General features: G+C 36.4%; 3 protein-coding genes across 3 annotated transcripts; 1 reads left to right on the plus strand and 2 right to left on the minus strand. All coding sequences in view use genetic code 12, as the record gives it.

Moving 5' to 3' along the window:
- Positions 1-42: 42 nt before the first annotated feature.
- On the minus strand, positions 43-2,772 carry MEF2 (mitochondrial elongation factor MEF2; the record flags this gene model as incomplete). Its single annotated transcript, XM_064995956.1, has 1 exon — positions 43-2,772. The coding sequence occupies one exon, from the start codon at positions 2,770-2,772 to the stop codon at positions 43-45; it is 2,730 nt and encodes a 909-aa protein (XP_064852028.1).
- A 257-nt stretch (positions 2,773-3,029) lies between these two features.
- On the plus strand, positions 3,030-3,701 carry RMI1 (Rmi1p; the record flags this gene model as incomplete). The annotated part of the gene is made up of 1 exon (XM_064995957.1): positions 3,030-3,701. The coding sequence occupies one exon, from the start codon at positions 3,030-3,032 to the stop codon at positions 3,699-3,701; it is 672 nt and encodes a 223-aa protein (XP_064852029.1).
- A 10,401-nt stretch (positions 3,702-14,102) lies between these two features.
- DASC09_023550 (uncharacterized protein) lies at positions 14,103-15,580 on the minus strand (the record flags this gene model as incomplete). Its single annotated transcript, XM_064995958.1, has 2 exons — positions 14,103-14,116; positions 14,140-15,580. The coding sequence occupies 2 exons, from the start codon at positions 15,578-15,580 to the stop codon at positions 14,103-14,105; spliced, it is 1,455 nt and encodes a 484-aa protein (XP_064852030.1).
- Between the last annotated feature and the right edge of the window lie 2,990 nt (positions 15,581-18,570).

The raw sequence follows: 18,570 nt of genomic DNA on the forward strand, positions 1-18,570 counted from the left end.
CACGTAAATTTATGGATTTTTCACCGATTCTCATCCAATCTTTCAAATATCTTCCAAAATCTTTTCTGCTCTGTCCCTAGTGACTTTATTCAATCCTTGATATTCCATCAAGAAAGTACCACGGCCTTTTGTCAAACTTCTCAACTTGGTCAAATACCCAATCATTTCTCTAAGCGGTGCAGTGGCATGAACCACTTTACCACCAATGTCCTTATTGGACATATTTGTAGTATCCAAAGTAGAATCATATGGCAAATATTGTTTTTCGGCTTCTCTGATAAAGTTATTGACTCCGTCTTCTTCAGAACCGCCGATGGAATCACTCTCATCTTCAATAGAATAAATCTCAGCTTTTCTAGAACTGGTCAAATCATGGGTCACTTTACCCAAATCTTCATTGTCCGCAAAGACTTTGATGCTCATGATTGGTTCAAGGATTGTGAAATCCTTATTTGCGTCAAACCCATTGAGAGTCTCGTTTATACAATCTCTGGTTAAAAATAACAAACTTTTAAGGTCGTTAGATGCTTTTGGCATACTCCATTTGTTAATTTTTACTAAAATAGAATGGAGAGGCAAATTGGCAATTGGGCCACCATTTTGTAAAGTACTAACACATGAGGAAACAATGGCATTGGTCACTTGTTCGTAGCTCACCCCCAATGGCCAGAAATCGTCACCAGTATCTTTAGACTTTCTATCAGTTCCATGTTTCTCAATATAACTCTGCACTGATTTTGGTGCCGCAGATGGTGGAATATACGCCAAATTATTATCATTAGGTAAAAGTATCAAATCTTTCCCATTGGATTCTCCAATTTCTTCAAATAATGGATGATCTTCGGCGGCCCCATCAAACGACTGGATTTGAAACTCAATTTCAAACTTATCTTCTGGGTCATTAGAATTACCTTTAATGGTTTTAGAGACAACAGGGCTATTTTTCAACAATGTCTCCTTGTAAGTCACCATAACTTTACTAATGTCACAGTTGGTTCTCATGTCGTTAATAAGTCTATCCTTGATGATTTCCAAATGCAATTCACCCATACCACTGATTAGAGTTTGACCTTCCTCGTTTTCAAATACTCTTAGAGATGGATCTTCACGTAATAAGATTTTCAAATTTTCATCCAAAACCTTTTTATCACTAATAGTACGAGGCTCCAAACTGGTAATAAAAATGGATGGTGGAACGTGAATAGGATTAAGTGCAATTCCATTCTCCACTGGAGAGAAAGATTTTAGTCCATCTTTTTTCGCGAAATGTGTGATGAAAGTATCTCCGGTTTTGATTTCATTAAGATCATTCAATTGTGTCGAGCCTCCTGAGCTATATCCCAACGATTCATCTTCCTTAGTATTACTGTTTTCAGACATATCGCTAGTCGATGATAATAACGAAGCAGAGACAACGCCAATATTCCCGCTGGTTAACTTGTCGATTTTATGAGTGTTATTCCCATTAATCAAGAATAAATTTGTGATTCTGAATTTTTTACCTGTACGAGTATTCAAAATTGTCGAGCCATTTTGCAATTTTCCGGAATAGACTCTCACAAAAATCATCGGAATCTTTCTATTATCAGTTATCACCTTAAAAGCCAAACCAACCGTAAGACGTGGATTATTATTAACAATTAAACCCGAGACGGTATCAAATTTTGCAGGAATATCATCAATCTTCGCTTCACCTTTCTGGAATTTCTTTCTCTTGACAGTTTTTGAATTCGAAGTGACTTCTGGTAATACAGCTTCATTGGGTGTTGGCAAATAATCAATAACCGCATCCAATAATGGTTGAACCCCGATATTTTTAAAACTTGCCCCACAAAGAACTGGTGAAACATCATTATTAATAGTTGCAGCCCTCAAAGCCTTCTTAATGTCCTTGGTACTAACTTTCATGTAATCCTCATCGTTTTCGAGAAATGCATCAACTAACATATCATCAAATTCACATAGTGTCTCAATTGCTGATTCTCTAGCAGAGCATAACTCTTCATATGACTTAGAATACTTAATTTGAGCATCTTCTTCTTCAAGATTTATGACTTTGATTTTAGAACCGTCCTCCTCTTTTGCTGGGTCCCAGATGAGCAATTTTTTATTCAATACATCAACAACACCACTGAAGATTTGTTCTCTGGTCACCTCATTTTCAACAAAATAGGGAATATTCGTTAATACAATTTTAGTTCTAAGCTTGGAAATAATTTCTTTACAAGTTCTGCTAAATCCGCTGCCCATTCTATCCATTTTGTTCACGTAAATTATGGTTGGTAATTCCAATGCCTTGGCTTGCTTCCAAACTTTTTCAGTTTGTGCTTCAACACCAGCAACCGAATCAAGGATTGTCACTGCACCATCAAGGACTCTGAGAGATCTAATGACTTCAAAAGTAAAATCAGCATGCCCAGGGGTGTCAATGATATTGATTTTATGTTGATTCCAAGGAATGGTGACCGCTGCAGATTGGATGGTGATACCTCTGTCTCTCTCTGCTGGTAGATAGTCCGTGATGGTATCCCCATGATCGACATCACCGATCTGCTTGATTGATCCAGAATAAAATAACATTCTTTCAGTAGTAGTTGTCTTCCCGGCATCAATATGGGCTATGATACCCACATTTCTGATTTTGCTGATGGAAACCTGATTTATTGTTGATTCATTAGAAGATTTTGGGGCTGTTGCGTAGCTTCGACAAAAAGTGTACGAAGCTTTGGATATACCCGTCCATTTTGGTCGCAAATGAGTCAAGAAACTCATGATTATAGACTTTGAATTGCCAACCTAAGAATATTTCCCATATATAGTGTCGGATACATATATACATGAATAAAGAAAGATGCAAAAAAAAAAAAAAATCTATAATTTGTGCCCTGGTGGGTGTGATCCAAAATCATGGATTTTCATGGAAAAACATATCTTTCTTTAGAGACGTCTTATTGATCTTCCTTTATGAATCAAATTACCCTAATAATAAATACAAATAAGAATAACAACTCAGCGTTAGAATAGTCCCTATGTCTAATAACCTTTTAACTCAAGACCTTGATAAACTTTCTTCTACTCAGCTCCTGCAATTATACATAAAACTTCGATTGCCTCCTTCATCATCCATCATATCATTAAAAGATTTCCTGGATGTTGTGAGCAAGCCAATCATTCTACAACTTGTTGACGTGGTTAATGTCAGCAGGTCGAAGATTAACCAGTTAGATGATATGTTGGGGATAATGAATCCCAATGACCTACGGACGGACCAAATGAGGAATAAAAAGAAGAACCCTAACCAGTCAAATGCATCGCGAAACCGACTTATTCGAGATATTGATATGGAGAACGATTCTCATAGTAATAGCGTACAGCCTCTTCCATCAGGTGGTTCCAATAATGATTATTATAAGGTGACATTGATGGATTATAAAGGAAATTTGGTTTATGGCATTGAGCTTACGAAATTGGGGTTTTTATCAAATTCTAGTATCGCAGATAATCTCAAAGGGGGGTTTTTACCGGTAGCTTTGGGATCAAAGATAGTGGTGAAGCCGGGAACAAAAATTATGTTGGATGTTTTGATGTTAAAAAACGAATTAACTGTTTATGCTGGTGGATTTTCAACGAACCCTGTTGGTTTGGAAAAAGTAGTGATTGAAAACTTGAAACTTCTGTTGGATTCTTTGCAATCTGCATGATATTTCAAGAAAATTTCCGGTTACTAAAATCAAATTCTTGCTTGACTTTACATTCATGATTTTCTTTAAGTTTTTTCTGCTCTCTTCATATACTCTATAAAAAGCTAGTCAGTAATGTGAATGTTCTGATTGAATCCGGTGATTTATGTCGTTGAAATAAAGCTATTGGTTTGTATTTTAACTCTAAAGTTTTTTGTTACTTGAAATGATCGTATTAATGTACCATGCAGAAGATAGCGATTACCAGTTTAAAAACTAACAGCTACTATTGTAGAGCATCTATAAACAGCAAAAAGAGAAAAAAGAATATCAAGCTTCAAATAAAAACTTATCCTACTATATTTCTTTGACTTTTATTATACCACTTCTTGATTCTTATTGATGAAAAAATTATTAGAATTTGCAAAAAATTGGTCCCTGGCGGGATCGAACCGCCGATCTTGGCGTAACAATGCTTTGAAAGCTGTTATTAGCACCACGCCTTAACCAACTGGGCCAAGGGACCTTATGAAATGGTTTTATTAAAATTGCATTTAGTCACATATGGTATGAAAAAAAAAATCTTTGTTGAGGGGTTTTGGCACTATATCTCAAATACTAAGTATTTTCAATGTAGTGACCATCAGAATTCTGGGGGATAATAAAAATGAAAATAATAAAAATAAAAATAATAAAAATAAAAATAATAAGAATAAAAATAAAAATAATAAAAATAAAAATAATAAAAATAAAAATAATAAAAAAATCAATAGAATAATTAAATCCAAGTAAAAAAATAATTCAAATAATCAAATAGACCAAATAATTCAAATAAGTCAAAATAATCAAGTAAACCAAATAAACCAAATAAACCAAATAAATCAAATAAGAACCAGTACCATGGGTCTGTCTTAAGTGTCACCACACACTTTTTAAGTCCAGACACATATCCTGATTCCATAAATCAATGTACCAACTGAACACTTTAACTGACATTCCATTTCTTTGCCTCAATTATTAGTGAGAGATAATAATGTGAAGCCTTTGTGGAATGTTGTCAAAATCAAACTCAAAATCAAAATCATAATCAAAATCGACAAAATCAAATAGACCAGTGCTATCTATGGTTTTATCTCAGATGGCACCACACATCTTTGATTTCCATAACACAAGCCCATGATTCAAACTAAGAAAAATCAATAAAATAATAATAGTAAATTAATAAAAACCAAGTAAAAAATAAACCAAATACTATTAACTGGGAAACTAGGCACCTATTTTTTTTTTTTTTTTTTTTGTTAATCAACCTCCTTCATTGCCACCACTTCATTCAAATAAGTTATCCACATTTTGAGTTGTTCCCTACTTCTTTGTATTCTTTTTTTTTCCAAGAATATATATTCAGCGATATTCCGCTGACTCTCAATATTGTGCTTTTGACGTGAAGTTGCTAATTCCGGGCAGTGAAGATAGTGGTCTGGGGTTTTTTCCACTTGACAATGCTGGCATAGATTTGGATCCTTTTGGTATTCAGGCTTCATTCTCATCTTTAGCAATTCTCTAATTTCTTTGGTACTCATTGATTCCCAGATGGAATGCATTGCTATTTTGCTGTTCTTAAGTTCAAACTGAAAAGCTGATGTTTTTTCAAGGTAGAATTGAAGCTGCTCCGATCTTTGTCCAGATATACTATGGAGGTGATTGAATAAAGTGTCATTGAGGTGATGTACCATTCTCTGCTCCGATATTTTCTTGCTCTGGTGGTATTTGATTTCCTGTTTTCTCTTGATCAAATAGTATTTGTTACTCCAGGTTTCCTTTTTAGCCAATTTTCTCTTCTGAATTCGAATCTTATGGTTCTTGGTAATGTCTGCTAATGTGGTTTCCCTATAATCATTCTTCCCTGCCATAATAAGCTTGAGAATTGGGTTAGTGAGCGGCAATTTGTGGTTTATTCTATCGGTGTACCAAGAACCCTTTAGATCCAATCTGTTTTGGATTGGTAACATACCAAGTTCTTTATGAATTGCAGTGGTTGAGGTCCTGGAGGATACACCAAGGGTTCGTTTGATGAACTTATTTTGAACGCGTTGGATACCATCGATCAATGTTGGCGATATTTTGGGGGACCAGATTTCCGAGGCGTATTCGATCGCAGGCCGGACGGTCTGTAGATATAAAATCTTTTGGGATTCGATAGGGAATTTTTTGGCAATGTGATGGAGAATACCAGCCGCTTTGCTGAATGACTTTGTTTTGTTCATGATATGGGTTTTGAAGTTGAGGCGGTCATCAAAGGTAACACCAAGAACTTTGATAGTGGATTGAGGTTGAATGGGATGATTGTTCATTGTGATACTGATATTGCTGCTCGCAATTTGTCTGGATATTGTCCTTTTCTTATGGTGGGATTCATACACATTCAATAATTGACATTTATTGGCAGCGTCAAACTCAAGACCCAAGGTTTTTGCTCTGGAAATCAATTTGTCAAGACGTTGTTGAACAAGATGATAATTTTGCAGAATCTCCGTACCTTTTGCGATGATGGTGATATCATCCATGTATCCAGTCACAAGGCAATCAGATAGGAGGGCGTAGTTGGTGTTGCTAATATCCATATCTTGGATAAGGTCAGCCGTGAATAGGACGAATAGGAGAGGGCTTAGAGGGGATCCTTGTGGTATACCACATTGAATTTGATATGTGTTGGTAGTCATGTCCTGATACCGGAGTTGGGTTGATCTATTTTCAAGGTAGCACTTGAGCCAGCGTGTTAGATAATTAGGGATCTTCTGTTTTTCCAACATCTGCAATAATTTTGACGGTAAACACGAATCATATGCCCCCTTAATATCAATTGACAATATTGAGGTCACGGGCTGTTGACATCTGGTTATGAAAGAGCTCATATACATTAGCGAATCAATACATCCTGTGCCATAAGAGCAGAACTGGTTATCTGGTATCAAATGGTGTTGGGTAGACCATTTTTGGAGTCTGCCATGAATGATAGACTCGACAAATTTGGACAAAAGATTGATAAGGGAGATTGGTCTATATGAGGCTGGGTCGTTGAGGTCTTTTTTGTTGGGTTTTTGGATGGGAATGGTGATGGTGTTCTTCCAGGAGGAAGGGAAGAATCCAAATTCCAAAGAGCGATTAATTATTTTCCTGAGTAACTTTGAAAAAGGCTTCACTTGTCCAGCAGCCTTGAGAATATCCACTGTGATACCGTCTGGACCCAGGGCTACATGAGGCTTGATCTTTTCCAATTGGGCTTGGAATTCGGTTGAAGTGACGTGTGGGAAATCTTTCTGTCGAAACGTGCAGTTGGATGATAATGGAGTTGAGGTGGTTTGAGAGTGTGACCGGAAGAATTTGTTGAGGAGGGCTTGGGAGCCTTCGGCAGTGCTTTTTTCCGGCATAATGGATGGAGTGGTGTGATTCTTGGGGTTAGATCTTCGGAGATAGTCCCATAAAGATCTGCCTTTGAGACCCTTATATAAGGTGTCGCAAAGGTATTTGTTCTTGGCCTTACGGCAGACGCCATTATAATGTTTCATTTTCTTTTTGGCATCAGGGTCGTTAGGTTTAGGACATAAGGCTCGAATCTCTTTTGTTATCCAGACTTTTTTGCTCTTTGGTTTCTTTGAGGGATTCAAGATATGATCGGGTGTTGAAGTAATGGCGGAGTTGAGTAATAGTTGAGTCAAATTCTGAACGGCAGTATCTAGATTCTGAGTGCTGTCTAAATTAAAGTAATCTTTCAAGATTGCTTTGGATAGACTCAGTTCAAGTGTATCTTGGAATAATGTTCGGTCAATCTTGAGTCTAATCTTGTTCTGTGGCTGAAGATCAAAGGTTATATTGGGGGATGTCTGGGGAATGGAAACCTGAACCTGGAGAAAGTAATGGTCAGACGTCCCGATTACCGACTTTAGGTGAGTAGAGTGAACTAGCTGGGTTGCTAGAACTCGGTCAATGTTGGTGTTATAGATGGTAGTATGGCCTTTGATTATTGTTTCAGACATGAAGTTCTGTTGGATAAACATCTTAGTTTGTCGGTTGTCAGCTGAATGAATGAATGAATGAATTGTATATTAACGAGTCACAGAGGTTCTAAATAACATGCAAGCCGGGCATTTCATGCCGGTCTTTCTAATAGATAAGTATAATACTATAACTTTCTCACAACCTCACATTCCTTGCTTTAAGAATTAATCACATCACCGGTAAAAAACTCAACAATCAAGATTATTAAGGAAAAAAGGTGCAATGTGAAAATATGAGATGAAGTCACTGGTGAATTACCCATCACTAGGAGCTTCATGAACTGAGATGGAGGTCTTTGTTGAGGGGTTTTGGCACTATATCTCAAATACTAAGTATTTTCAATGTAGTGACCATCAGAATTCTGGGGGATAATAAAAATGAAAATAATAAAAATAAAAATAATAAAAATAAAAATAATAAAAATAAAAATAATAAAAATAAAAATAAAAATAATAAAAATAAAAATAATAAAAATAAAAATAATAAAAAAAAAAAAAATCAATAGAATAATTAAATCCAAGTAAAAAAATAATTCAAATAATCAAATAGACCAAATAATTCAAATAAGTCAAAATAATCAAGTAAACCAAATAAACCAAATAAACCAAATAAACCAAATGAACCAAATAAATCAAATAAACCAAATAAATCAAATAAGAACCAGTACCATGGGTCTGTCTTAAGTGTCACCACACACTTTTTAAGTCCAGACACATATCCTGATTCCATAAATCAATGTACCAACTGAACACTTTAACTGACATTCCATTTCTTTGCCTCAATTATTAGTGAGAGATAATAATGTGAAGCCTTTGTGGAATGTTGTCAAAATCAAAATCAAAATCAAAATCATAATCAAAATCGACAAAATCAAATAGACCAGTGCTATGGTTTTATCTCAGATGGCACCACACATCTTTGATTTCCATAACACAAGCCCATGAATCAAACTAAGAAAAATCAATAAAATAATAATAGTAAATTAATAAAAACCAAGTAAAAAATAAACCAAATACTATTAACTGGGAAACTAGGCACCAATTTTTTTTTTTTTTTTTTTTTTTTTTTTTTTTTTTTTCTTTTTTTTTTTTTAATTAACCTCCTTCATTGCCACCACTTCATTCAAATAAGTTATCCACATTTTGAGTTGTTCCCTACTTCTTTGTATTCTTTTTTTTTCCAAGAATATATATTCAGCGATATTCCGCTGACTCTCAATATTGTGCTTTTGACGTGAAGTTGCTAATTCCGGGCAGTGAAGATAGTGGTCTGGGGATTTTTCCACTTGACAATGCTGGCATAGATTTGGATCCTTTTGGTATTCAGGCTTCATTCTCATCTTTAGCAATTCTCTAATTTCTTTGGTACCCATTGATTCCCAGATGGAATGCATTGCTATTTTGCTGTTCTTAAGTTCAAACTGAAAAGCTGATGTTTTTTCAAGGTAGAATTGAAGCTGCTCCGATCTTTGTCCAGATATACTATGGAGGTGATTGAATAAAGTGTCATTGAGGTGATGTACCATTCTCTGCTCCGATATTTTCTTGCTCTCGTGGTATTTGATTTCCTGTTTTCTCTTGATCAAATAGTATTTGTTACTCCAGGTTTCCTTTTTAGCCAATTTTCTCTTCTGAATTCGAATCTTATGGTTCTTGGTAATGTCTGCTAATGTGGTTTCCCTATAATCATTCTTCCCTGCCATAATAAGCTTGAGAATTGGGTTAGTGAGCGGCAATTTGTGGTTTATTCTATCGGTGTACCAAGAACCCTTTAGATCCAATCTGTTTTGGATTGGTAACATACCAAGTTCTTTATGAATTGCAGTGGTTGAGGTCCTGGAGGATACACCAAGGGTTCGTTTGATGAACTTATTTTGAACACGTTGGATACCATCGATCAATGTTGGCGATATTTTGGGGGACCAGATTTCCGAGGCGTATTCGATCGCAGGCCGGACGGTCTGTAGATATAAAATCTTTTGGGATTCGATAGGGAATTTTTTGGCAATGTGATGGAGAATACCAGCCGCTTTGCTGAATGACTTTGTTTTGTTCATGATATGGGTTTTGAAGTTGAGGCGGTCATCAAAGGTAACACCAAGAACTTTGATAGTGGATTGAGGTTGAATGGGATGATTGTTCATTGTGATACTGATATTGCTGCTCGCAATTCCATACCTTTTTTTTTTTTTCCTTCAAAGTTCGATTTATTAATAAATATATAATTATATATATCTATGTAAAATCTTATAAGCTAATGCTCATTATATATGTTAGGGAAAACCATATCCTATGGTGAAAAACCCTTTAGTGATAATTATTAGTATTTAAATAAAATGTTTTTTTTGTTATTGTTTTTGTTAATTTTTTTTTTCTTTTTTGTTTTGATCGACTATTCAGCTCCCAGTAGTAATGATATAAATCAAGTTGTTAATTGATGTGTTCCAATCAATTTGGTTATGATATCTTAGGCGTGAGAGTTTGCGTTGATAGCATAGGTAGCGGTCGATCTTTTTGATTGTTGATTCTGAATGATTGGGAGCGATTAAGTTATTCCATGCTAATGGAATTGGGATTTTCAATCTTGACCATAACTCGGTTGATAATGGGCATTGAATTAGGAAATGGGTCATTTTGATCTTGACTTGGAGTTCTGGTGATTCATGTTGTTGGTCTTGAGAGACGGTTTCGAGCCCGCAATAGTGACATTTTCTATGTTGGTAAAAAAATTGTTCAGCACCTAAGTGGAATATGTGTATGTTTTCAAAGTAACCAGGGCTATTATGTTGGTATTTGTGGAGTCTCTTCCAGAAAGAGTTTTGTTTCGTTTGGGTGACTTCTTGGATATTGGTTAAAGTGGTGGATAATTTATGTTTATCAATTCTGGCTCTTTTTTTCTTGCTTCCCTGTTTGTGTTCAAACTCCATGACCAGTTTTGGGATCTCCATTTGATAGATAGTTGGTATACCGTCTTGAATGGACTTGGCAAGGTCTGAGTGTTTGATATTCATTGGGCTCAATGTTTGTTGTTGAGATATTGGTTTGGACAATAATTTATACCAAGCTACAAAAGCACATTTTTCCGCTGTGGTAAACATTGGAAGATTTATAACCTGGTTGAGTATGGACCTGCTTTCTCTCTTATTCTTGATATTGATCTGGTCACCCAATATTAACCGCCACCAGTATTGGGTTTTTATATATCCTTGTATCGACTGCTCTTCCTCGGATAGATTTTGTTTGATGATCATGTTTATTGCTAGTTGGAGCTTGAATCGGAGTAACTGGCAATATGGGTTTAAAGATTTGAGAAAGAGTTGTTGAAAGATTTTTGCCTTGCGGTAGCTCAATTGGCTTTTGATATCCACCATGCCATATCCTCCTTTCAATGGGCTTGTTTTTAAAGTGTCCATGGAGATTTTCAGTTTTTTGTTCACCTGGTTTTTGATGGATTGTTCTAGCAAATCTATTTGGTCTGGAAGCATAGGTGCATGAATCTCGTGGTAATATAGCTTAGACAAGATATATGTGTTATATCCGACTATTTGACTTGATATTGGTAGTGAACTCATGTTGGTCATGTAATATTTGGTGCTGATGTCTTTTTGGAGAGTATTAGGCCAGGTTTGACTCGAGTTCCCAATTTTAACGCCTAGATATTGGGTTTCATAATTATTGTCAGCAATATCTATTTGGAAGTCGGACTGGAATGGTATTTGATCGCATGGAACAATTAATCTGGATTTGCTTTTGTTTAATTTAGAACCACTGACTTGTTCGAACGCCTGAATTATCTTCATAGTGTTTTTGAAGTCATTATGATCTCTCAAGAATAAGGTAACATCATCTGCATAGGCAAGGTATTTGACTCTGGGGATGATGTTTGGTTGGATCTTATGGTTGTAACTGAATCCTTTATTTAATCTTTGGATGGCTCTTAGAAAAGGTTCAAGGGCTAACGCGAAAATTGTTGGTGAAAGTGGGTTGCCCTGAAGGGTTCCGTTTCTTAATGGGAAAGAAGGGCCTGTAATGTTATTTAGGCAAATGGTTCCGAGGGCTTTGGTAAGGATAGCGTGAATAGTTTCCGTCATTTTTCCAAAATTGAGTTTTCGAAGTAATATTTTAAGGTATAGATGGGAAATCTGGTCAAAAGCCTTTTCAAAGTCAGCAAGCATGATTCGGTGGTTAGTAGAATGATTGACATGTGGCTTGTCTTGTGGGGATATTAAACTGGAAAGCAAGTCACCGAAAATTGTTATATTAGAGAAGGAGGATCTTTCAGGTATGAAACCAACTTGATTTGGGCCGATAATTTTTTGCAAGAACGGGAGCAAACGGGCGTTGATGATGCTGGAAAAGAGTTTCAAATTTGTGTTGATTAATGCTATGGGCCTGTAATTCTCCACTTTTTGAACATCTTTGTTTGGTTTTGGTATGAGAGTGAATTTTATGGTTCGATAGTTGAATGGAATTTCCCCTGAAGAAAGAATTTGGTTAAATTCTTTTAGAAGTATGTGTTTTATCTGAGGAAAGAGAGACTTATAAACGCCGTATGGTATACCATCTACCCCGGGGGCGGATTGAGTATTGGATTCAGTAACTGCATATTCCAATTCTGTCATGGTGATTGGTTTGTTCAAGTTGTTGGATTCAGTGTTGGTTAGTGGTATCTGATCTCCCAAGGAGGCGTTGATGAACCTTTCTATATTTTCCGAGCTCTTTGAACCACGAGATCCATCGTAGAGTTTTTGATAGTAATTGGTTACTTCTAGAAGCATGTCTTGCTGTGATGTCAATAAAGCGCCATCTGAAGCTTTGAGGGCTTTGATTGGGCGAGGTCTGGAGTGTTGGTGGAACCTAGTTCTTATGTGGTCATAATAATTTGGTTCATCAGTATTTTCTGTTATTTTCTTGTGTACCATCGTCAAAAAATTCAGCTTCAAGCGAATCTCGGAAATGAGGTCTGAAGTAGAGTTCACAGTGGGTGGAAACTTGATCTTCAGAAGCCATTGAATAATATGATTTTTAATAATATTATGTTGGGGGATGTAAGTCATTGCATGAGGTTGAGTGTTGATTTCAAGAATAATAGAATCGTGAGTTGAAGAAGACTTTAGATAGTTTTGTTGGGACATTTGAATATGAAATCTGTTTTTGTCGGAGATCATGGACTGACTGATATAAAAACGATCTATTCTGCGACTACTTTCTTCCGTGGTGGATTGGTTAGTCCAATTCTTTTTAATCTGGTGCAATTTTGGATGTTCATAGATATCTGCTAGCTTGAAAGTTTTGATTAGCTTTTTAAGCGACTCGGACGATCTTTGTTCGCGAGAACGGAAGTTAGCAGAGTCTCTTGAATTGACAAAATTATTAAAGTCACCTCCGAGAATAATGTTGATGGTCTTATTGTTGCTTCTCGCTCTGAGAGCGGTAAGCTGGGTTTGGAGGGTGATGGAGAGTTGATTTTGAAGGAGGATTTGTTTTTGGTAATCAGCAGATGGGTTGTAGATATTGATTAGCCAAAGCCAGTTATTGGCATCTTGTTCAATAATGGCATCTGTGATATAAACCTGGAGCTGGCTCAGTACTGCAATTGTTAGCAATGAATGATCAACGACCTTTATGTGGTCCTCAATTATAATAGCTGTGCGGGATGATGGAGTATTTTTATAAATTTTTTTGTTTTGGTGTTGGAAGAGGAAGTCCTCGCCAAGATTAAGTTCTTGAAACATTGAAATGTTATATTGGTTTGATAGATGGAGAATTTTGGAGTCATCCAATCTCAATCTTTGGATGTTTTGACTAATGATCGATAGTTTACTCATTTTGTGTATGAGAGGCGTTTTTTGTGACATTTGAGCCATCTGATTGAGGTGAATTTATTTCGTTGTTGTTATCCTCCAGGGGGGAAGATTGTTCTTTTGACAGAAGCTTCATTGGCCGGGGAGTAAATGATTCCAGTGGCGTGGGCATTTTGTCTAAGTTTTCCAGGATAGTTGGATGTTTTGAGAAGGGGGAAGCTGAATGAGGTGAGGTAGAATGAGGTGAGGTAGTAATAGGGGTAGGAACAGAGGTAGGGACAGAAGCAGGGACAGAATCAGGGGTAGAAGCAGGGGCAGAAGCAGGGGCAGAAGCAGGGGCAGAAGCAGGGGCAGAAGCAGGGATAGAAGAAGTGGCCAGAGCCGAGGAAGTGACAGTATCACGGGCAGGGGTAGGTGAAGGAGGAATGTTGGCAGCAGAAGAAGTAGTATGATGTTGTGAGTTTACTTCTTGATGTCTGCGAGAAACACGGACCTGAGGGTGGGATGAAGGTGAGGCGAGGATCTTTTTGGAGACCTTGCTAATATGGGCCAGCTTGATGGCGCTAATGGCCGCGAACTTGGCGTGCTTCTTAGATTTACCTTTCTTGGACAATAATTCTATTGGTTTGGTTTGATGTCTGAGAGTAGCAGTGTGTTGGGTTGTAGAGGTTTCGAGTTCATCCATGGATTGGTCTGCATCAGTAGAGAGGCCTTCCTCTAAAGCATCTTCCTCATTGGATGGGTAGTTCTTTTCCAAAGTATCGTCCTCATCAATAATTGAATCATCAACATTTTCTTCTTCATTTGCCAATAAGTCGAAAGGGTTTGAATGTGGTTTAGAATATTCTGGAGTAGCCGGTTTATTCAGTTTTATTTTTCTTTTTTCGACAGTCTGAAAACCATAGTTTGATTTGTGGTTTGGTTTGACTGCTTTTCCAGAATTTTGTTTCGGAGAGTGTTTTTCTGGATCTTCCGGATTCACAATAGGTGCTCTTTGTTGCTTTTTGAAATAACAATCTTTTGCCCTATGGGATAATTTCTTGCAAATGGCACAAGATGACGTCTTGCAGTCAAAACGAGTGTGTTCACGGGAACCACATGCAGTGCAGTGGACGCATTTCGTGATGACTCTGGAGCGGAAATTTTTGTCATTGAAGAGTGGAAGGGATTTTCCTGAGTCAATTTCAATATAACCATAAGTGACAATACTGGCAGCTTTGCTAGCTTCTTCCGTAAAGTGAACGGTGTTGATTGGAAAGAAGGATGATGGATCAATTCCGGATTCATTGAAGACATGGTCAAGAAGTTTTTCCCGGTTAAATTCAGTAAATTCGGAATTCATTTCAATCTCAATTAAATGGGATTCCTTATTCATTGTATTTAACAAAGACCCTGGCGTGTAGGTATAATTTCCAACTGTAACTTTAAGGTGGATGTTAAGATATTCAATTAAAAGATTTCTGTCCTTCTTGAAGATATCAGAGCCTGTATCCTGAGGGTTTGGGATGAAGTTTGAGTTAAGGCAGATCTTCTTATTAAAAATAACCAAGTGGTTGAGGGCCCCTTTTAAGTTTTCCCTGATTATGATCAAATCCTTATCTGGTTCGTTGGATGACTGTGTAATAGTATCAAGTTCTTTGGATAACTTAGTGAGTCCGTTTTTGATGGATTCCAAGTGTTTTTCAAGAGGAAACTCTGTAAAGATATCTTTTGGGATCTTAAAGTAGATTAAGATATCCTTAAGATGCTGTTGGCTCATGATAAATTCCAAGTAGTTCTCCAAGCTGATTCTAGAGTTTCTTAATCTGTTGAATTCGTTTGTCATATTAAAACTGGTGTAGTTTTGGAAGAAATCTTCAATTTCCATGATCTTGACGAGTTCCTCGCGTTTTTCTTTGGATTTAATAATAGCAGGATTGGAGGTGGAGAACAATTTTCCTGATTTGCGTTTCTCGCTTATGGCATATTCCAATACGTCGCGGTGCTTAAAGTCAAGGATTTTGATGTGACTTGCCCATTTGAAAGTTCTTTCAAATTTCATCAACACGTTTTGGAAGGATGGATCATTGGTGTTTGTAGTGGCTCGAGGTGTGCGCTTGTCTCCAGCGGTGGCTTGAGCATAGGTTTGGATTGGTCTTGTCACATTGACAGCTGGAGCCACCGGATTGGAGGCCGTAGTTGGAGAGGCGACAGTAGAAGGTGAGACAGAGGGAACAGGAACAGAAGGAACAGAAACAGAAGGAACAGAAACAGAATTTTTTTTTGGGTTTTGAGAATTTTCGATTTTTTTTTGGTTTTCGGAGTTTTCATTAATAAAATCAGTAGAAATAACGGCTTGGGTTGGAATAACAGGATTGTGCATGTCAATGTCAGTGTCACATGCTGCATGAGAATTGCGATCGCAATCAACTGAAGAAACATTAATTGCTGGAGAGGTAGTTGGGGTAGAAATGGCGTTGGAATCCATGTTTTGGTCCGCTTCAGGATCTTCTGAAGCAGTTAAAAAGGTTTCAACAGTACTATTAATAGTATTGTCGGCTGCATCAGTAATTTCTTCATCGGAATCTTGATCTTTAGCTTGTTTGTTTATGTTTGCTATCGGGATCGGGGTTTCAGATGTTGCGCCAACATCCAATGAAGAGCCCAAAGAAACCGGGGTTTCAATGATTGGGGGATCATTAGTAGGGTCGGTGGAGTAGTTTGGAGTAGCTTTATTACTATTTCTAGTGGTTCTCATGATAAAATCAGTTTTTATTTATTGCTTTTTTTTTTTTCCTTTTGGACCGTTTTTTTTTTTAAAGACAAAATTCAATATATTAATTAATTATATAACTATATATCTCATAAACTACTTAATGTAGTTTGAAAATTAAAGTGTTAAGGGAAAACCATTAATGGTGAAAAACCCTATTATTGAGAAAAAATGTTTTTATGCGTTTTTAAGGTTTTTAATTGTTGTTTTTTTTTTGATTTTATTTTTTTTTTTGATTTTATTTTCTTGTTTTTCCCCACCTATTTTTTCTTCTCCGCTTAAAAGATATTGCTTTCAAGCAAGAAGATCATTGAATCAACGGCCATATGACAATTGAAATGCCTTTTGGATTTCAATCTTGATAATTTTCGTTGGAAACCTAGATATCTATCGATCATTCTGGTTTCGTTCATGTTGGTGGCAGGGGTAATGATTGTTTGCCAGGTTAATGGGATATTCAAGTCAATTTTTTTCCAAAGTTTCTGGGCCAATGGACATTCAATAAGATGGTGCTTCATGATTTCAAATTGGATTTCCTTTGGGGCATATTGGGGTTCATCATATCTGGTTAATTTTTTGCTGCAATAGTCACAATGATTATTTACGTAATTGTGATTTTCAATGCCCAAATGAAAGATGTGAATATTTTGATATTTCCCCGGGAAATGTTGGTTGAATTTTTTGAGGTTATGCCAAAAGTTATCAACTTGTTTCTGATTCACCCCACTAATGTCCATGAGTGTTTTTGACATCTTGTTCACATCTTGTTTTTCCCGTTGTTTTTTACTTCCTTTAGTATGGTCAAAATCCTTAATTCTAATTGGAATGTGTTGTTGATATTTTTCAGGAATCCCTTTTTCAATTGAATTTTTCAAATCTTCAATTCCAATCTTCATTGGCTTCAACCTGATTGTACGTTTCTTTATACCAAGAACTTTTCTGAAATCCCAGTACGCTGTCCTTTCAGCATCTGAGAATGTGCTGCTATTCATAACTTCCAAGGAAATTGAATCATTGGTATTCTCAATGTCATCCGCTAGTTCAAGTAATACCACCCACCAATAATGAGTTTTGATATATTCATCCTTTGGTGATTTTGTTGGTGATGTTTTTTGAATGATGTTATTGATACTTGATTGGATTTTAAAACGTAATATCTGGTTATATTTAGTGTGACTATCCAAAAACAAATCCTGGAAAATTTTGGCTCTTCGGTGTTGGAGTTGAGACTTTAAATCAATCATTGAGAAACCGCCTTTGTTGTTGTGTGTCTTGAGTGTATCCAAAGAAATAGGTGTATCTTGCTTGACCAATAACTTAATCGATGTGTCAATTTGATTCAACTGATTGGGTAACAAAGGTTGGTGTAGTTCTTTGTAATAGAACTTGGATGCAATATATGTGTTGAATGCTTCTATTTTTGATTGAATCAGCAAGCTGGTCATGTTTGATAACTTGTATTTGATATGGAGGTCACGCTGCAATGTTTCCGGCCAAAATGTCACTGATGGTCCAATAGTTATCCCCAAATATGTCAATTGAAAGTTTTCATCAGCAATCTCAAATGGGAATGGTGTCAAAAATGGATAATTATCAGTTGGTATGATTAGTTGGGATTTCTTTTCATTGAGTTTGCTGCCACTGAATTTTTCAAATAGTCTAATACATTTCATTGTTTTGGAATAATCTCTTTTATCTTTGAGGAAAACTGTGATATCATCAGCAAAAGCAAGATAATGTTGACTGCTATATGCTTCAGGTATCAAATCTCCTTGGTAACTATGGCCTCTGGTATTCTGTTTGATAGATCGTAGTAAAGGTTCTACTGCTAATGCAAATAATGAAGGGGAAAACGGATTACCTTGGAGGGTACCATTTTTTAAATTGAATAATGGGCCGGTCATGTTGTTGATGTATAAGGATCCCGTTGTCTGCTTGAGGATGTTGATGATTAACTTGGCTAATTTTTTTCCAAAATTTAAATGGGACAATAGTTGTTCCATATATTCGTGAGATATCCTATCGAACGCTTTCTCCAAATCCACAATTAGTATCAGCTTTTGTGGATTTGGTATTATATGCGTTTTATCTTTTGGATGAATTAGACTATCTAACATTTCTCTGAAAATGGTGATGTTGGAGAACGATGACCGGCCTGGAATAAAACCAGCTTGATCTTCCCCTATGATATCGGGCAAGTGCTTCAACAACCTATTATTAATTATTGTGGATAATAATCGAAGATTAGTGTTGATAAGGGCTATCGGCCTATAGTTTCC

Source organism: Saccharomycopsis crataegensis (genome assembly GCF_037102585.1).
Source record: "Saccharomycopsis crataegensis DNA, jcf7180000000075, whole genome shotgun sequence".
In the NCBI taxonomy this organism is placed as follows: domain Eukaryota; kingdom Fungi; phylum Ascomycota; class Saccharomycetes; order Ascoideales; family Saccharomycopsidaceae; genus Saccharomycopsis; species Saccharomycopsis crataegensis.